Genomic DNA, 22100 nt, shown 5'->3' with positions numbered 1-22100 from the left:
GATAAGATTTTGTACTGTTTCTGCAGATACTGTAGTTCAACAAGTCTGTAAATCATTACATAGATATTCAGTATTACATGGCTTCAATTTTCTGACCCCCCCCCCCCCCCCAATCAAGTTCACCGCATAAGAGTTCAATGGGATTTATGTCAAATGACTGACTTGGCCAAATCATATTCTCCAGTTTCCAACATTTCTCTTTCCTACTGATGTTCCCTCTGAGCATTGTTTAGAGGAATGTTTGGGATCACTATCCTGCTGCAGAACAAACCCAGGACCATTAAGTCTCTTGCCTGATGTAACTGCATTGTTGATCAGTATCATGTGATATCCTTCCTTCTTTATGTTCCATTAATTCTCACTGTATTACTAATTATCATCTACAAAACATCCCCACACTATGACTGACCCTCCACAATGCTTCACCTTGGCCATCACACACTGACTCTCATACATTCTCCAAGCAGTCAATGAACAAACATTAGATGATGGCTTCCAAATACGTCAAACTCAGATTTGTCCATGAATTACACCTCAGACTGCAGACTCCGGTTTTTCAGATGCTCTGCCCACTGCAATCAGTTTACCTTATTTTGTTTGCATAATAAAAGTTTTTGGCCACTATGTACCCTTTTAAACCTTGTTCACAAAGGTATCATTGCACTGGTGAGACAAGAGTTGGATTTTCTCATGTACTATTTTCTTCTTAGTGAATTGAAGGCTGCACGAGTCCTCTGACATTTACTCTGTACACATATGAATTGCTCTTCCCAGTATGATGTCCTCCATTTCAAGCACCAGTTTGCTTGAATCGCTGCAAATTGTACTCCGCTGCAAATTTTACTCCGCTGTAGATTGGGCTGTGCCAACTTTAGTTGATATTGTCCTTTTACAATGGCATTCCCGATGCAGTGGTAAAATAGCAGCGTGTATTTCAATTTTAGTCCCCTGCTTCCGTTCCATTAAGAGGTAATGTGGTATGAAACTTATTAGGTATTTAGACACACTACTAGCTGCACACAATGTACTCTAAACTAATGAAAACTTTTTACTATGAAGACAGTTGAAGGAATGAGGCCTATTCGAACAGAACCACCTTAAGTAAGGTCACATAAAGCCCCTGCATCCCTCTGTGTGAACAACCAGTCAAATACGTCCATCAGTAATACCGTGTCCGCTACGTCTGAAAAGCTTTTACACACCAATGCAATGTCGCCCTTCTTTCAACACTTGCTGCAAACTGCCCAATGCTTGGGCACACAGCACACTCGTGTTAGACGAAGCAGTATGAGTGAGACAGAAGGAGGGATGCAGCCACTGCTGTGCCGGGGCCCATTGCTGCCATTGACATAATCGACACTGCTCCTTGTTATGCTGAGTTGGAGGTTGTACTGCTGCAATGGTTTCCCAGTCATTCTGTACACTTGCAGCGTGCCTAGCAGGGATTGACTGAGCAACTTCCAATACCTCCCCACAGACACAGCAATCTGATTGCCTGTGGCCCATGACACTTCAATGCACTGGTTCCATACTGAGCACATCCGTAAGTGTTGGATTCTCACGTTGAAGTGCTTTTTCACAGACTTCTCTATCTGGAGTCAGATGAGAAATAAAATCACGGACCATGTGACCAGCATAGGATTTGTGATAGGTACTAGAGACAAATTTATGACGGCGTCTCAATACATCTAATTCTGCAGCACAGGTTTTGAAAGACTGGTTTGGGTGTTTCTCAGAAAGGTAAAATTCTACACGCATTGCAGTGACATGTGTTCTGTCAAAGTAATACGCTAAGAGAAGCTCGCACATATCATCAAATGATAAGCTGGCTGGTTCTTGCAAAGGTGCAAGTTGGCAAAACACTGATAACATGTGTGGTGAAAGCCAGGAAAGAAAGGATGCCCTACACAGGTTTGCAATGCCCATGAAAAAAATCTGGAAATGTTGGTATAACTGTGTCTCATAGAAACCCCAATCTTCAGCCGATCCATCGTAAGACGAGAAGGGCAATGGTTGCACTGACAGGAGAGTAACCTGCCGCGAACACGAAGACACCACTTGGCTGAGAGCGGCAGTGAGAGCCTGCTGTTGTTCCGCGAAACCTCGCTCCTGGGACATGAGATGTTGGAGTATTTCTTGCATCGAGATATTTGGCGGCTCATTTAGCACTGATACCAACACACGGAGAAAACTTAGCTCTCACTCATCACCAAGTTTGTTGTAACAAGAACAAGCACCATTTAAGGAACATAGTACTTTATACAACAACACGTAAGATACATGTGTGCAGCACTAAAAACAATTACTGGACAATCAGCACAAAGAATAGGCCAGGCCCTCGTTTGCAATCATTTAAATTATGCTGTTTCTTTGGGGACTCACCAGAGAGTGCCAGGGGGCTGACCCACGTGGCCTCTATAAGCGGGTCTGTGAATTTTATGGACACATGCTCTCTGAAATCATACACTTCATGAGTGAAGGTATATCAATTATATTCTTGTAAAATGTGGAAAGCAGCAGAACTATTGCAAAAAGCTGTTTCATGTATAGTGTTTATAGTTATCAGCTGTATGACACTACTGCATTAGGCCTGATATTTTACACAATTATACTGCTCTACTTGTTATTGACCAACAGCTGCATTTACTTTTTACGAGTTCACCAAGTCTTCAATAACAATTCTTGCTGGTTATTGTTTTTGAAACGATTGCAAACAATGTAAAAACAAGAAAATATATTAATCTGAAACATTTCTGTCACAGGGGGTTTACCTTTACCCAAAATAGAGCAATCATTATTTAGGGCACGCATAATCTTCTCCTAGCATGATTCAGACTCTATCACTTTGCCTCCCATCGCACGAAAACTGTGGAAATATGTTATTTTCTTATCTCTCATGTCTGGTATCAAACAATGGTTGTTATACTTAAATCTCTTAGGAGAACTTTCTGTTTGTGTCCTCCTCCTCCTTCTTCTCCATCATCATTATCACTGTCATTGTCGTCTTGGATTATCACCCTTAAATACTGTGGTTCTACAGAACTATTTCCAGGGGCAATAATTCACAAATTTCACTCCTCTGTTCCCTTCCAGCATATTTCTAGTCTCTGTTTCAATATGGAAAATGTACTAAATTTCATCTTATAATTTCATGAACTTCTCAAGTTTGTTGTATATATCTTTACCACAACAGCACAATATACTTGTTCTCAAACTACAATTTACTAATTAAGATTGCCAACTGGTGACAGCTACCAAACGACCTTCAACATAAGGTTAACTTTCACAGCACTCTCTTAAGTTTCCATGGAGACGAATAAAACTACTGACTGTCCCTTTAACCCATCTATACACACACAATAGAGATTTGCACGTAAACATCAAAAACAAAGACCAACACATACGAAATACATTATAATTTGATTGTATATAACATTGTTAGCTGCAACAGGCAGAAAATGTGCTTTGTTGGTGCTGCACATTCTAGCGATTTTGATCGAGATAAACTTAAAACTGCACTGTTCTTCTTCGGCATGCCAGTGTAAAAGTATGTACAAAATCAGCTTAGTGAAAAATCCATGCAATATGCATGTTTATTTATAAATAAAAGCTGGCTTAAGAATTTTCCCTTATGTGAGATTACATTTACAGGATGGTATGCTGATTTAAAGTTCTAGATTTGCATATTTTACAGTTCACATTGCTTCTGCAAATCTTTCATTTATTATACCAATCTGTATTGCGATATATTTTGAAATTTCAAATATTTGCAAGTGCTGTGCTAAACCAGTACTGTTATTGTCAATTTTAGGCTTAAATTTAAATGTGCTCTTTTAAAATGTTTGAGAAAAGTAAGCTGATCCTCATTCACAACAATCATTCTCTAATTTCATTGTACAATTACATGAGAAATAGGTTAGTTTGAGAATTGTCGGACACTTACAAAACTATATTTTCAAAAGTTACCAGTACGAGTGTTTTGGATACATAATTTATTTAATGGCAAATCAGTGTTTGTGATTCTCAGTTCACATGAAAGAATAATCTGAATTTGTTGTATATAAATGCAAATAAACATATAGTTTCGAGAATTTTCTGAAGCTATCATTGTCCTCTGCATAATCTACAAGCAAATTGCAGAGTGTCATCATTTGAATTTTAGTTACTGTAGCAGATTTTCTATCTAACATATTGTGTTACATCCAGTTTTTCCTTAAAGAGGAGTATTCCTATATATTATCTACATTTTGCTATAGCCTATAATTAACCTCAAAAAGTTTAGGGAAACCATTAATTTTCACCACTAGCTTTTCAGTTATTTTGTTTGAAGTATCATTTTGTGTATTTGCTTCAGTACTAAAAAGAGAATTAATACTTTTTTTTAGGTCAACAGGTGAAAAGATAATCAGCAGGCTTAGTTTAAAGTTATTTATTCACTGTCCTGTAACACATACTGGGCCAGCCGAAATGCAGCCACACTGTGAATGCTGTTCTCAAACATGGGATGAGTTGGTTGAAGTTTGTCAGCAGCTGGCAATCGCCCTGACTACTGTCTAATGATTGGCAGCTGCTGCGAATCAGTGTGTTGGAAAAGCTCCCAGGACTTGTGTACCCGAGATACCTGAACCATCAGGTATTATAGTCTCCTGTATGCTGTCTACTCTGCAGAAGTACAGGATTTCTGATTATCTGTTCACTTGACTGTGAGAAGTGTGTCAGTGGTATATCTAGGCATCCTGTAAATGGTGGGCAGGAACTATGGAGGACTCAGGGTCTTTCGTACCGATCTCCCTGACCAACAAGTTTGAGGTTCTTTCACTGAAACTAAACCTGTTTTGTCCGGTGTCAGGAGGATGCAAACGGTAAAGGGTAGGGTCTATTAACCATTGGCAGTTCAAATATACAGCAAATAATGGTATCCCCCAGGGAAATGGCAGCAAGGGACAGGAAAGCAGGAAAGGATACCAGGTACACTCAGTGTGTATGTCTGGGGTCTCATTCAACATGTTGAAAAGGCTATTTCGAAAGCCACTGACAGAACAGGGTGCAACCAATTGCAGATTTCGGCACACGTTGGAGCAAACAAAGTCTATTGTCTGGGCTCCAAGGTCATTCTCAGGTCATTCCAGTGACTGGTAGAGAAGGCTGAGAAGACCAGCCTTGCACATAGAGTTTCAACAAAGCTCACAATTTCCAGCATTGTTCTCAGAACTGATCATGGCCCTCTCATCTGAGTCGAGTGGAAGGACTGAACCAAAGACATTGAAGGTTCTGTGGAAAGCTAGATCCAGATAATGACAGCTGTAGGACACTCAGAAGTATCAGTGTAAGTTCGAAAGAAATGCCCCCCCACAGTTGACAGTATTAAAATCCTAATGGTAAACTGCCGAAGCATTCACAAAAAAGTGGCAGAGTTTGAAGTGCTCACGAAAAGCAGCGAAGCTCCCATAATACCAGGTAGAGAAAGCTGGTTATAACCTAAAATTGGTAGCAGTGAGACTTCTCGGGAAAATTTAAGTGTATACCGAAAGGATACACAAACGGGAGATGGAGGTGGTGTATTTGTCGCAGCATACAAGAAGATAAAATCCACTGAGATAGAAACTGGTAAGACTGTCTGGACAAGACTATTGTTTGGACAAGACTTAATACCAGTGGGTGGGGATAAAATGATAACTGGGTCCTTCTATCGCCCACCAGACTCTTCTCCTTCCAACTATAATCTATCATAGATCCCTGAAAAAAAAAAAAAAAAAAAACTATGCCCACCTCTTGGAAAAAGCACAGGTCACACCTGCCTATAACTGGGGTAGTAGAAGTGATCCACAAAACTGCTGTCCAATATCCTTGACATGGATTTGCTGTAGAATCTTAGAGCATATTCTGAGTTCACACATAATGAGGTACCTTGAACAGAATGACCCCCTCAATGCCAACCAGCACGTATTTCGAAAACATCGATCATGTAAAACCCAACTCGTATTTTTCTCACACCGAAAATTTTGGCTCAAGGCAAAGAGGTAGATGCTGTATTTCTTGATTTCCGAAAAGTATTTGGCTCAATACCACACCTACACTTATTGTCAAAATTACTATCAATGGGGTACACCAAGTGAAGTTTGTGATCGGATTGAGGTCTTTTTGGCAGGGGAGATGCAGTATGTTATCTTGGATGGAGAGTCATCATCAGAGGTAAAAGTAAGTTCAGGTGTGTCCCAGGGAAGTGTGATAGGACCCTTGCTGCTCATGTTGAAAATTAGAGACCTTGCAGACAATAATAATCTTTTTGCAGATGCTGCAGTTAATCTGTAATGCAGTATTGTCTAAAAGGTCATCAGATCATAATAAGATTTCAAAGTGTGCAAAAATTGGCAACTTGCTTTAACTGTTCAGAATTGTAAAATTGTCCACATAAAAATAAGCAGTCTATGACTATATCAATGAGTCACATTTGGAATTAACCAACTCATACAAATACCTCATTGTAGCACTTTGTAGGAATATGAAATGGAATTCCAGTTTATTGGTAGAGAACTGTGTAAGTGCAGTCAGCCTATCATCAGTCACTCATGTAACTGGGTCTAGAATATTGCTAAAATGTGCAAGATCCATACCAGATAGGGCGTGGGATCCATACCAGATAGGGTGTGGGACCCATACCAGATAGGACTAACAAGGGATATTGAACATATACAGAGGAGGGCACTGTGAATGGTCAAAGGCTGATATAATCCTGAACTGGAAGACTGTTGAAGATAATGTAAACCAACTCATGAAAGTCTATTAACGAAGTGTCGAGAACCAACTTTAAATGATTACTCTAGGAATCTACTAGAATCCCCTCATATTGCGCACATAGAGATCATGAGGATAAGATTGGAATAATTACTGCATGCACAGTGGCATCATTCTTCCCACACTCCATGCGTGAATGGAACAGGAAGGAACCCTAATGTCTGGTACAATGGGATGTACCCTCGCCACGCACCTCACAGTGGTTTGCAGAATATATATAGATGTAGATGCAAATTTACTTATGTCACATTTTATGCCCATGTTTAAATCACCTACAAAAGGTTTTTCACTAACATCAAATATTTTTCTTAACTGAAATATACTCCACAAGATCAGTTCATTTATACAATTACAAGCACAATAAAAAGCTGTAAGAGCAGCCATTAACTTACCAACCAAAGTGCATTTAAAGTTCAAAACAAGTGGGATATATTAGTTCCCACTTGAATGAAAAGTTTTAACTAAATTTTCCATTTTGGCATTAAGGGAAAAAAAGTTGTTCTAAGTACAATGTCCTATGATAGCATCATTGTCACCTTACTTATTCTTCTTAACCTTGAAGACTATTCTATTGCTACTTTCATATGTGAACATATTATTGCCAAGCTCTTTCCACCCTTATTTATTTCATAAATATAAATTAATCCTGAACGTCATTTCGTGGCTCCATTTCACAAGTACTGTGAAAAAGCATAATATGGATAGTGCTCTAAGAGCCAGTCTCTCTTTGTCAATCCTTATCTCTCCATTCTAGTAACTACCAGTTTCTAGTCATTTCCTTGACTTCCTCTCAGCTTTGTTATTTTCACATTGGTAGAATTTTTTTTTTTTTTGTTATTCTGATTTTTTAAGGCTTGTACTACACTGGTCCAAAAGTGCCTACATTAAGGATCAAAACTGTGATTTTTCTCTCTTACTCTTGTCTTCTCCATACTGATGTTACAATAAGCTGATGAATACTTAACACGTTCTTAATTTGTATATGAAACTGTACACTGAAAAATAAATGAGGGAAGCTCAGCATACAATGGTCCATAAAGATTATTCTCTCACTCTCACTCAAAAAGACTACCATGAAATGATAAGAAGAGATGAGATACACACAAGAAAGAGAGTTTGATCATCCTACATTTAAAACTGTTTTGGTCTACTTAGGTACCATCAACTATTTTTTCTGACAACAGCCCTCACTTAACATTTTCGTCGTCTAACACTGCTGAGTATTTTGGCATTTGGCAATACTGAAAGTGTAATCAATACAGCACATGTGTAACCCACTGGGTCCAAATCACTTCACATTTCATAAAATAAATTTTTCTCCACTACAGAAAAGTTGCTGAGATCAATTTCAGAAGTGGAAAATCACCATAAATTTTTCACTGCTTATAGTTACATTAGAGAAAAATAAGACCCCTTATGCTGAAGAACATGTGTCATAAAAGACATATTTCAAGATAGTATATGCACCTCAGTGGTTTCAAAGCAGTGCTCATAGATACATCATTTCCATTACGTCACATAGTATGTGGAATATCTTACAGGGTGGAGTCTTAGGTACACATGGGCAGATGAAACCTTGTCAACATGAAACCACACATCTTCTGGCCATCCCCATTTGATGAGGTCTTCATCTGAAAAACAATAATACAATATTTGCTATTGAAATGGCATTTTTTATTTAGTACAAGAAGGAAATGTGCTTCAAAGTCATGAATCTTGTAAACTTAGCAAGTTTCACAAGTTTAGTTAATACAAAGCATGTCCAGAAAGTAAGTACAGTTTCACTCTACTGCCACTGCAACACTAGCATCACAGTTAGCATATTCACACTTGTGTCTCTGTTTCACTGTCTTTCCACTTACCCCTTTACAGCTGGATTGTGTTGTGTTTATGTTTGTTAGTAATTGTTCAAAATGTTAAAAACAATCTCTGAAGCTGCCAACTGTGAAGTGCATTCTGTAATACTGTTTCTGGATGCAAAGAATATTCAACCAGCTGAAATTCATTACCAACTTGTACAGATTTGTGGCGAAAAACGTAATGATCCATGGAATGGTGAGAAAGTGGGTGAAACAATAAAATGATGGTCAAACTAATGTGTGTGACGAAGCACAAAGTGGATAAGAATGCTTTGTGATGAGTTTCCACAAACTTCAAAAACAGCTCGGCCTGAAACTGACTCAAATCACTTAAATTTTCACAAATTGTGCTCCCATTGGGTTACAAAAATGAACTGACTTAGCAATGAACTAACTTAGCAATGCTTTGACATTTCTGACCCAATGCAGTGGCAAGGGACATGAATTAAAAAACAGAATTGGGACCGATGACAAAACTTGGGTTTGTCATGTCACAATGGAGGAATGTGTTCCATGACACAGGGCATTCTGCTTACTGAGTTCCTTCTCAGAGGTGAAACTATCAATGCGGTGTGATACATCAAGAAAGCTACGGTGTACAATTCAAAACAAAGGGCATGAAATGCTCAATCAAGGCACTGTAATGCTTCATGGTCATGCACATCCTCATTCTGCCTGTGTCACTAAAAACCTTGGTCAACAATTAAGGTGGGAGCAGTTTGATCACCCACCGTACTGCTCCGATCTCACACCTTCTATCACTTGTGCTTGGATTCAAAGTGTGATTTTTGAGGAAGGCATTTTGACAACAATGATGACGCATGAAACAGGGCTCAGCAGTGGCTGTCTTCACTGATGGTATCTTTCTATGAGGAGGACATAGGCAAGGTTTCACATTATGACAAATGTCTGAATAATGTGGCAACTATGTAGGAAAAAACATTCAGAAAAATTATTTCTTGTAAAAAAAAAAAAAGAAAAAAAAGAGAGAAAAAATTTAAAAATGCTTTCCTGTGATGTCTTCCCCAAAACAGTACTTACTTTCTGGACATGTCTCGTATTGCTAGGTTTAGCTATCTCATGTTTCAGATGACAAATATAACTGACAGAAAAATTCAGTTTGGAGACACGTCTACTCTAGTCTGTTGGAGCTTTACTCAAATAAGCATTTTGTAATTTGTTAATAGTACAATTGCTTTCCTCTCACATGTATCTTTACCCTATGTGCATCTATGTCATATTCGTTAAAAGCAAATATAAAAATTCTGATATAATTAGATAATACAGTCTTTGAAAAAAGTAATAATAAACATCTTAAATGTGTAACTTAAAACTTTCCCCCTAAAGATCATTTCATGGAATTTTGGGCAAACTGTTGGATGTCTGTAACTTGCTGAAACAATATTTCAACGTTCATTCTGGCTACCTCCTGTTATGTACTGGCAACAGTACACTGTGACTCATCAATCAGGACAGTTTCCAGTTAGATGCAGATGGGAATCCAGTAACAGAATCACTTCGTGGTCTGTGTGAGTCAGTGTCATTTCTGCAGTTTTACAATGTGAAGATGTTCAATTTGATAGCAATGAGGGCAGCTTTCACCACAGGGGATGCCCACAGCACTGCATGCACTTGAGCAACAGACATGCAGGATCTTAATACTTTGGAGACTGGCCACTTAGAAGAATACTGGGGATAGGGAACTGGCAATTTATGCACTTATATAAAGGCTTACTGGCACGTATGTAATTGATTTATCTTCAAGGTTAATACACACTAAAAAAGAACCAAGCTTCAAGTTTTATTTTTTATTCTTACTTTTGTTCTTTGACAGATTGTAAATGCTAAAATAATGAAAATATAATCACCCTACCACAAAAAAGTGCAAGGTGGAGTGGGGATTGTTAGTGTGTATTGTTGGGACAATGTTTTCTCCCACATTATGACTGATGTTATCTTTTGTTTGCGGGGGGGGGGGGGGGGGGGGTGTTGCGCACGTGTAATTTTCTTTGAGATTTGGTATCACCACTTTTGCTGAAGTAGTGAGTTTTGTGGGTTAGGTTGTTACATAAAATTCATAATTATTAGTTGATACTGGTGGGTATCACGGAGTGAGTTGTTATTATAGTCAAGTCACATTTTCAATAATAGTCACTGTCTGTTGGCCTCATGAGGTTCGGTTAAGCAATATAGATCAAGGGAAATTTCCAGTGCAGGTTTTGAAGTTACGTTTGCGTTCATGATATCATGGACTTCTTTTGAGCTATATAGATCAAGCGAAATTTTCAATGCCAGTTTTTTAAATTTTATTTGCACTGTTTATTGCTCACTATATATATGTGCTTGACTGTTTTATTAGTATAAGTTATGGTATGTCATTATTAGGATTGTCGTACATTTAGTTTGTCACCACCCAAAATCTTCCGAATTCTCACGGTTGTCCTGTTAGTTTCATGTTATTTCTGCAGTTAAATATTTTTGTATTATTTGTGTCTGTTCACGTGCGTAATGAGTAAAGTCATGGTCACCATATTGTATAAGCTCAAAATACGTGTGTCCACCATATTAATGACATCACAGGTCAAAATCAACCAGTGGTACCACAATCTTTGGTTATGCCAGAGAACTCAGTACACTTCTGCAGCGGACACCTGAAGATTCTATGCCAAAATACTGTGGCAGCAAGATACAGAAGTGTGGCAGAAAAATCTTAAATGATAGAAGAAAGGAATAAGATGTATATGACCGAGACCAAGTCACAGGTACAAAGAATTGTAAAATGTTCACAAAGGAAATCTTTCTCCTAATCACTATGGAAGAAAAACCTGCTCTTCATAAAGATCCAAATCTTTTCAAAGCTTGGAGGAACAATTTCAGATAAAATTATTCTATAAGAAAAATGAAGGGTGCAGAAGGAAGAGGGGGCAGTGGAAGGAAAGAGGAGAAAGTAAAGCAAGGGAAAGGGGAGGAGTGCAGTGAAGAGAACCAGAGTAGAAGGGTGAGGGGAATACAGTGAAACTCTTTGTTGCAGTGTTTGGAAGAATGGAATATAGATTTGGCAATGCTTCATATGGGAGGTTTTTTAAAAACTACATCACTGGCTTTACGATAGGTAGGCAGGAACTGTAAGCAGTAAGTAAAGTATGATTAATTTCTGTTGGCTCATAATCCTGATGTAAAACAATGCCACTTTGGAACTGGTGAGTACAGGCTTTTAAAAATGACTGATCTATGGATCAAAAGGTTTGTATATATGAGGTGCGACAATAAAGTAATGAGACTGCTTTTCTTTGCAAGACGTGGCAACCCTGCAGGCTTGAGTAGGCACAATATCTTTGACCTCGATCTATAAGCTGCTTCTAGTCCACGCGGTAGATTGACGCAACTGTTCTGTCATGAGTTGTGCTGTAATAAGTTAACACATGTTTGTGACTCTCATCACGGAAATGAAACTGCATAATATTGCGCAACGGTATGCCATTTATTTTTGCGTTAAATTGGGTAAAAATGCGACGACAACTTACAGTAAGCTTCAGAAGGCTTTTGGAGAGGAGGTTGTGTCAAAAGCTCAAGTTTTTTGTTGGCATAAAATGTTTAGTGAAGGCAGAACGAACATTGAAGATGAAGACTGCAGTGGACAACCATCAACCTCACAGACAGATGTCAACTTGGCCAGGATGCATGAACTCGTACGATCTGATTGAAGATTATCCATGAAAATAATTGCAGAAGAACTAAACATAAATCAAGAAACGGTTCGTCTAATAACAACTGAAGATCTTGGTATGAGAAAGATTTGTGCAAAAATGGTCCCCAAATATCTCGCACCACAACAGCGAGAAACACGAAAAAATGCGACAGCCAATCTGTTAGAGCAAACGGAAATCAATCCAGAATTGCTGAGCCGTATTATCACTGGTGTTGAAAGTTGGTTTTTTCAGTACAAGCCAGAGACAAAAAGCCAAAGTTGGCAATTGTGCTCAAAGGGATCGCGCAGGGGAAAAAAAAAAAAGCGTGTCAAAGTCAATAGTGAAATGCATGCTTGTGTGCATCTTTGTTTCCAATGGAATTGTTCGTAAAGAGTGGGTGCCTCCTGGACAAACAGTTAACCATAATTACTGCAAAGAAATTTTAGAAAGACTTCGTACAAGAGTTCTTCGTGACTGTTCTACATTGCTGGTAATTGGATTCTGCATCATGATAATGCACCATCCCATACTGCTCTGTCAGTACAGCAATTTTTTACCTCAAAAGAAATTTCAGTACTACCACAGCCACCTTATTCACCAGATATCACTCAGTGCAACTTTTTTCTATTTCCAAGAGTCAAAACAGCTGTCAAGGGACACCATTTTCAAACAACACAAGGATGTCCAAAAAGCTGTGATGAGGTCTTGGAAGATATTACAGAAGGAGAGTTTCAGAAATGTTACCATCAATGGCAGAAGCGCTGGAAAAAGTGTGTGCAATCAGAAGGGAACTACTTTGAAGGAGGCAACACTAAGCTTGACTAAAACAGTGAGTACCTTTTTTTCACATCAGTCTCACTACTTTATTGTCGCACCTCGTAGTTACAACAAAAGGGTAATTCATAACTAAAATATTGAGAAAATGGACAGTTGTTTTTTACATAACTCTCTGTCCACAGACCCTGCTGCATCCATGGATTCCAACTGACTGCTATGTCATCCCCCACCAAGAGCATCATTATATGCATATGGAGGGGTGTGCGGGTCAGCACACCACTCACCTGCCACCCACAAAGGAAAAATCCTTAGCAGTACTGGGAATTGAACCCAGGTCCTCCACATGGCACTCACCCCCACTGACCACGTAGCTACGGAGGTGGAACATGGCGTGTTGTGATCACATACCCATCTACTGATAGTTTTTGCTTCCTTTTTTAATTAAAAAATCAGTTTTTGGCAAAAGTTAAGCACAACCATTTCCAAAATTCCTAAACAGGGACCCCCTCTATGTTGGCTTACATCTGTTAAAGCACAAAGTTTACTAGATAGCAAGGTAAAATAGTACAGAGTACATGTTAATGTAATGTTTTGGGCATTTCTGGTATTGTATTACAAAGTTTATAAAGTCAAGAGCGGTCACAAAGTAAACTGAACTGTGAACTGGATATATTTTATGGCGTATTCCTTAGGGACATACCAGTATTGGTTAAAATGGCTCTCAGCACAATGGGACTCAACATCTTAGATCATCAGTCACCATACGAGTATTACTTACATATGTAATATGCTCCTTCTTTGGAGTATCAATAACAAAGAGAAAATAGGGAGCCTGGAATTTGTTTTGTGTAATGTGGGCATTCAGTGATAAGACATGACACAAAAATAAGGCAGCTGAACCTACCGACAATGTACATCAACTTTAACCCATAATATATCTTATCATAAAGAGAATGGAATACTAACAGTAACTGTTCTGGTCTATACTATTTTTTGGAATGTAGGCTGTGGTGACATACTGATCTGTAGTGTAGCCTGACATCTAGGTGGTGTGTGAAAGGAGACCGGATGCAAGTTGAAACAGTATCAAAGAGTTCAACTAACCCCAAAATTTGAAATGAATTTGTTGTTATCCTTCTCACACACACTGCCAAGCACCTCTGTAAAGAAATGCAATCATTTCTTGTAATCTCGAAGAAAAATTATTAGAAGATAGTATGGTACTTCCATATCAACATCCTTGAATATATCCCCATTCTTGGTAAAACATTGCGCTTTTTCTTGTACTTAAGTCATCAATATAAATTTGATCTTGAAGCACAATAAACAGCCTCATCTTGCAAAGATTACTTTAAGCTTAAGAACAAACAGGATAGTAGGTAGAGCTGCATTGGACGTAACTCTTTAATCTGTTAATTGCACATTGATTTCAGCTTCTGTGCAGCTATCTTCACTGCTACATGAATAAAAGAACTTAATGAGAATCAGCCATTAAAATATATATTTAAAAAAAAACATCACAAATAATCAGCTTTAAACAGTAAATTTACATATCAATTACGTCGAAGTCATGATGACTCTATGTATATAAATCACACATTGACCACTTGGCATTAAAGACAACTAACAGTTAAACTGAGCTTGCTAGTTACATTTCCATGCCACAAACCTCAGTATGTGACTTCCTGGCGCTTAGATCGAGGACATTAGAGAACTTTCCACACCAATTTCAAGCACAGGTAAACACACCACAGGAGATTATATTAAAAACAAAGATTCCAAGACTTACCAAGCGGGAAAGCGCCGGTAGATAGGCACAATAAATAAAACACACAAACACACACACAGAATTTCTAGCTTTCGCAACCGACGGTTGCTTCTTCAGGAAAGAGGGAAGGAGAGGGAAAGACGAAAGGATGTGAGTTTTAAGGGAGAGGGTAAGGAGTCATTCCAATCCCGGGAGCGGAAAGACTTCCCTTAGGGGAAAAAAAGGACAGGTGTACACTCGCACACATACACATATCCATCCGCACATACACCTGTCCTTTTTTCCCCCTAAGGTAAGTCTTTCCGCTCCCGGGATTGGAATGACTCCTCACCCTCTCCCTTAAAACCCACATCCTTTCGTCTTCCCCCTCCTTCCCTTCCCTGAAGAAGCAACCGTCGGTTGCGAAAGCTAGAAATTCTCTGTGTGTGTGTTTTATTTATTGTGCCTATCTACCGGCGCTTTCCCGCTTGGTAAGTTCTACAATACTTGCCCTTATGTTATTTTAGATTATCACGAACTAAACTTGGTCATGTGTTACCTAATAATTTTCTCTATGAAACAGGAGTATAGAAATTACAGTGTCCCAATTGCAATGCTTGTTATGTATTGTAAACTGGTAGAAGGCTTGGGATTAGGTTTCGTAAGCATATGGCATTAAAGAGGAGGATATAGTTAAAAATCAACTATTGCTGCCCATTTTGTTGATAACATGGTCCTCCTGATCTGACCTCACAACTAAAGCTGCTGCAAAGAGGGGATGACGGCAGTTTTTTTAATTGCCTTGAGGAAGTTGAGATATTTTGCTATCAATGCTCTCCCTGTGCCACCTTGCTCAATGAGCAGGTGACAATGAGAAGCACCAAATTTTGGGAGCATTCAAAAGCCTCTGGTTAGCAAAAATTAGGGGCTTTCAAAGGTCCAAAGAAGGACACACAATACTCCAAAGGTACAGCTTGACACAGTGTTGTGTGTGTGACGGCTCATGAAATGAGAACAAAATTCTTAGCTTATGAACCAAGTTTTCCAGTAGCCACAGAGTGTATGCATCTGCAGTTTTGTAAAAGCAAACCACGTTACATAAATGTTCTATAATAAACAGTGATAAGTATCTACACTCCTGGAAATTGAAATAAGAACACCGTGAATTCATTGTCCCAGGAAGGGGAAACTTTATTGACACAATCCTGGGGTCAGATACATCACATGATCACACTGACAGAACCACATGCACATAGACACAGGCAACAGAGCCTGCACAATGTCGGCACTAGTACAGTGTATATCCACCTTTCGCAGCAATGCAGGCTGCTATTCTCCCATGGAGACGATCGTACAGATGCTGGATGTAGTCCTGTGGAACGGGTTGCCATGCCATTTCCACCTGGCGCCTCAGCTGGACCAGCGTTCGTGTTGGACATGCAGAGCGCGTGAGACGACGCTTCATCCAGTCCCAAACATGCTCAATGGGGGACAGATCCGGAGATCTTGCTGGCCAGGGTAGTTGACTTACACCTTCTAGAGCACGTTGGGTGGCACGGGATACATGCGGACGTGCATTGTCCTGTTAGAACAGCAAGTTCCCTTGCCGGTCTAGGAATGGTAGAACGATGGGTTCGATGACGATTTGGATGTACCGTGCACTATTCAGTGTCCCCTCGACAATCACCAGAGGTGTACGGCCAGTGTAGGAGATCGCTGCCCACACCATGATGCCGGGTGTTGGCCCCGTGTGCCTCGGTCGTGTGCAGTCCTGATTGTGGCGCTCACCTGCACGGCGCCAAACACGCATACGACCACCATTGGCACCAAGGCAGAGGCGACACTCATCGCTGAAGATGACACGTCTCCATTCGTCCCTCCATTCACACCTGTCGCGACACCACTGAAGGCGGGCTGCACGATGTCGGGGCGTGAGCGGAAGATGGCCTAACGGTGTGCAGGACCGTAGCCCAGCTTCATGGAGACGGTTGCGAATGGTCCTCGCCGATACCCCAGGAGCAACAGTGTCCCTAATTTGCTGGGAAGTGGCGGTGCGGTCCCCTACGGCACTGCGTAGGATCCTACGGTCTTGGCGTGCATCCGTGCGTCGCTGCGATCCGATCCCAGGTCGACGGGCATGTGCACCTTCCGCCGACCACTGGCGACAACATCGATGTACTGTGGAGACCTCACACCCCACGTGTTGAGCAATTTGGCGGTACGTCCACCCGGCCTCCCGCATGCCCACTATACGCCCTCGCTCAAAGTCCGTCAACTGCACATACGGTCCACGTCCACGCTGTCACGGCATGCTACCAGTGTTAAAGACTGCGATGGAGCTCCGTATGCCACGGCAAACTGGCTGACACTGACGGCGGCGGTGCACAAATGCTGCGCAGCTAGCGCCATTTGACAGCCAACACCGCGGTTCCTGGTGTGTCCGCTGTGCCGTGCGTGTGATCATTGCTTGTACAGCCCTCTCGCAGTGTCCGGAGCAAGTATGGTGGGTCTGACACACCGGTGTCAATGTGTTCTTTTTTCCATTTCCAGGAGTGTATATTACGAAAAGGATAGTTGCTACTCACCACATAGCTGAAAAGTTTGTGACAGTCTATGACTCAGCATCTTCACTGTATGGCAAGTAGCAACTATCCTCTTCATAATGTTGTTACATTCCATCCTGGATTTTCCACAGAGTGATAAGTATCTATATTTCAATTTGCATATTGCACTTCCTTGAGATCTTAACAATGGTCCATACTTGACAATCATGCAAGTTACTTTTGATAATGTTAGCCAAGTTGCAAGAATTAATGGTCAACTAAAGCGTACGATTCCACCCGTCGCCTTTGACCCACGGATGTAAGGCTGTTGTGGTGTGTGACGTCACGACGGCGCAAAGTTCAGTTTGTGAGAGTGGCGTGTTTGCGGATGTCTTTTTGATGTGATCGGTGGTGCTCTCTGGTGGTGTGTTTATGTGTTGTGTGATGTTTTTGGCTTAGTTTGCGTGTGTGGCATGTTTATAGGTGAAGTATTTGGTTTAGTGGCATGTGTTTATATTTAGTTTGTCCCACCCAAAAAAAAACCAATTTCCCATGCTTGTCCTGCTAGTTCATTTAGTTTGTGTGTGTGTGTGTGTGTGTGTGTGTGTGTGTGTGTGTGTGTGTGTGTTTGTGTGTGTGTATGTGTGTGTGTATTGGTTGTTCAATGTATTTTCTAGTTTGTTGTCATGTTTATGTAATGACGTCATAGGCGCCATACTGCAGTCGTAGTGGATGGCCGTTTCTGCCATATTTGTGATGTCATGGGTCAAAGCAGACGGGTGGATATGTATCCATAATGTATAACATGTTTATCTGAACTGATTAGGCCCATCAGGTCCTCTCTTACATCCGATTAGGGTTTCACGCATACAGAGTTTAACATGACAATGAGTATTAAAATGATTTGAATATCTGAAGCGTCAGAGCAAACAAATTACACTGAATATGAACTAATAAAGATAATACTTGCAGTACTTGTACTACCCCAGATGTTGTCACTAACAGTGCGGATGATGATTTAGTCATTAACAATCTTCTGAAGCGAGAGATATTGTTCAGTCCTCTAATATAAAGCAGGAGAGGTAATCCCAGAGTCAGGTGTTTGCTACTGAGAAGAACCCCAAGAAAATGGCTGAACAATGGAGTGGAATAGAAAGAATTTTGCTTTGATGGGAGCTAGTGTTCCTGCCATGTTGCTCAGATAGGTGTATTAAGATCAAAGAGAGATTCGAGGGGCAGTGTTCATTGATAAAACGGTACAGACAATAAAAGGGGATGGCAATCTCTGCATGTGTCTGCAAACAGCCAAGACAGCTGTGCATATGATGGTGGAATGTAATTACAGAGTCGAGCATCACAAGCACAATGAAAACAGGCATTTACAACCAATTCCAGACACACTGAGCTTTCCTGAGAAGGGCACTAATACCAGCATTGAGTTCAGTTTTTCTACAAAAACAAATATTAGCATTTTGCTTTGTGCCACCCATATTGAGTCTTCCTTCTGGTTTTAACATTATCACTGAAAATATTTCAGCACTTAAGAATACCACTGTAATTTTATTTAAGGCTATTACGTTTTACTTTTTAATTTTTTTTAAATGTAGAATACAAATAGCTGTAATAAAGAGGGCACTAGTTACTACTGATGTCACATGCCAAGGTTAGCTACACAGAACTGTAAGCAGAAAGCTCATTTAAAAAGTTAATTGTCTGTAATGTATAGCAGTGTGACGTACGATTTTATTTCCTACGAGTCATCATAAGTTGGATACGACAGGTACAAAAATTACAGTTTACAAGCTGATGTGGTTGTAATTTGGTATTAATTTATATTTTAATGGCTGATTCTCATTATGTTCTTTTATTCATATAGCAATGAATATAGCTACTGAGGACCTCAAATCACTCTGCAATGAACAGATAAAAAATTTACAACTGTTGCTATCCTTCCTCATATCTAGGGTCTCATTAATATGTTCTTGGCACATGCTGAACAAAAAGAATAAAATACACCCTAACAACATCAAAAGACACCAAACCACCATTATGGCATCAGCTTTGTCATAGAATTGCTCATACTTATCTAACAAGTACTGAGTCCCCACAGGAATATGGAGGGTTTGGCAAGGGATGTTTCTTTTATCAATGCAGTCAAACACATTAGAAACTTCAGGAACCATATCTAGCTAAAAAATGAGCACTGTATAAAATACCACCACAAATTATTGTTGTGACACATTCGTTGCCTTCGCCAACTCGTACCCAAATTGTGTCCTACAATTTAACCTCCACCTTCGACTACAACAGTTCAGACTACAAAATTTTTGAGTATGCACACTGATTATGACTTGAGCTGGAAAGATAATTCAATTCAGCATGTCTGAACTGAGTATAATTTACAGAGTTTGTAGTACACAATGTACAAGACCACTGTACTTGCTCATTTCGATTCTATTGCATCTTATGGTAGCCTATAATGTTCTGGTACATAACAACATCTCACTTGAGACATTTTTAAATTACAGAAGATGGTCATTACAATTATTATACACAGCTCTCCACAGAGTAGTTCCAAGTTTTTACCTGTGCAGTTAAAAATACTCACAGTACAGTATCATCTTGGCACTTATTCAAGTGTACTGTATACAACAACACATATGAGCAGTGCATGTATTAATACACATTTTCCATAACTACAATATGTGTCTCAGTAAGTATTCGCATGTAGAAAAAGTAAGAATAACAAAACCTCGAAAATGTGAGTCATTATGGAATAAAGTTGCACAATGCTCTGTCAACTTGCATTGAGGGGATATGGGCAAAAAGAGTGAAAGTTTACATCAGAACTAAAAATTTACTTGCTTGATATTTTTTTTAAGAGATAACTATTTTGAATTCCTAAATCAATAAAAAATATTTGTATTTTCTCCATGGTCACTTGAATCATGTTGCTCTCATTGTAAATTTTGTATTTCGTTTGTAGACTATTTTTAACTATTCTCAAGATGTACTGTACGTGTCTAAAATCATTATTTATTTCTTCAGTCAGCAATACATTTATTCACTGTACCGATTATGTCGTAAAATGCTATTTCTATATTTATTTTAATTTAGTATAGAGAATTCTGCCATGGGTATGCTGTGCTCTATTACGGCGAATCCTACATCATATACCTTATGGAAAGGACGATGATAAACTAAACTAAGCTGCAGATCAAACAACTAAGTTTTACACATGGAAAAAAAAAAGTTGTCGACCGTAATACTCATGGGCAAAGGTTTATTTTATCGCTAAATCTGCTGCAACCAGGAAGTAAACTCTAGGGTACTCAACGGAATAAATGCAACAACCGTGACGAACGATGAAAAATCCATCACGGTCGTAAATATGAGACGTTAACAGGCGTTATAACATTACTTTAAATCACGAGAGGTTTTCCAGCTGAAATTTCTGAATGCGCACAGCGACTAGTATTAAACATGGTTTAAGTTACGTAGTTGACCACCCTTTCCTTTCTTTCCTATGAATTTATGTCACGAACGAATGTCCTAAACTTCTATATACACTTGCTATTATTAAAGGCGTGGTATTAAATATCCATGAACCTATCAACATAATACGTTGCTGTACGACTCTGGATTTTATTTGTATTTGATTTTCCTGGTTTATGCCGTTACCGGCCCAGACTCTTCTTTTAGACCACATAAACATTACAAGTAGTCGCCAAGAAAAATACCCGTCTAAGTCAATAACTCATTTCCTTATAAAACAGAGTGAGACATTAAAATGACCAATATGAGAGATACTTACTTTCGAATTTGTCTATTCCCATAAACAATGTCACTGGTGGTGACACGACTGGAAAAAATACAAAATTTCATAAGCAACGGAAGACTATCCATTCTTAAATCACGCTCATCTTTTTTAAAACTATTACCGTTACTGGTGAAATAAAAAACCATTGTGCTTCTGCTCTCCTAACACAAATTGTCAACACTGCGCCTAAATAATAAACACAGTACACTCCACACAACAAACATTCACGTGCTCAAAATCATATTCACCACCGTGACACCTATGACGCAAAGATAGCACGTACACGGTAGCATACATCAACCAAAAGGTATATTTATTTCTGACTTCGACCAATACATCGACCACCAAATATACTCGAGCAACAAGCCGAAACTAGGTTACATCACTGTCTAACAGTTAGACTATGGTTTTTCTTTCGAAATACAGGTATAACAACGTGAATGTGTTCGACGCACACGCAGTGGGGATTTCAATGTTGATTGTTGTAATAGGAAGAATGACTTTGTAGTATTACTCAGTTCTTTCAGTTTGAGCTCCGCCATTGATTTTCCTACTCGGATAACAAAGACCAGCAGGACATTGATAGATAACTTTTTTATAGACCAACATAAGTTTAAGAACATAAATGCTTATCCTGTTGAGAATGATCTTTCAGATAATGGTGCACAGCTAGTTACAGTATATGACATAGCTCCATGCAGTATATCAAATCAGAATTTCAAAGCATTGCGTTCAATTAACAATATAAATATTGCAAACTTTAGGGAAGGCCTAAAGCAGCTAGACTGGGATGAAGCGTATATGGAACCCGATGCAAACTAGAAATATAACTTATTTGAAAATTGTTTTCCCAAGAAAATAGTGAAACAT

At 39.4% G+C, this 22100-nt stretch overlaps 1 protein-coding gene across 1 annotated transcript in view; it reads right to left on the bottom strand.

Moving 5' to 3' along the window:
* Nucleotides 1-21513, bottom strand: part of LOC126272964 (coiled-coil domain-containing protein 25) — a 54947-nt gene extending 33434 nt beyond the window's left edge. Inside the window, exons 1-3 of the mRNA XM_049976292.1 lie at nucleotides 21352-21513; nucleotides 21225-21272; nucleotides 8335-8426 (exon numbers count right to left, since the gene is read on the bottom strand). Of these exons, the coding sequence (XP_049832249.1) occupies nucleotides 8335-8426; nucleotides 21225-21272; nucleotides 21352-21376 (165 nt within the window). The 5' untranslated portion in view covers nucleotides 21377-21513. The remainder of the gene's footprint in view (nucleotides 1-8334; nucleotides 8427-21224; nucleotides 21273-21351) is intronic.
* Between the last annotated feature and the right edge of the window lie 587 nt (nucleotides 21514-22100).

This window comes from Schistocerca gregaria, chromosome 5, assembly GCF_023897955.1.
Source record: "Schistocerca gregaria isolate iqSchGreg1 chromosome 5, iqSchGreg1.2, whole genome shotgun sequence".
NCBI classification, from domain to species: Eukaryota; Metazoa; Arthropoda; class Insecta; order Orthoptera; family Acrididae; genus Schistocerca; species Schistocerca gregaria.
This window is presented reverse-complemented; position numbering and strand designations above follow the sequence as displayed.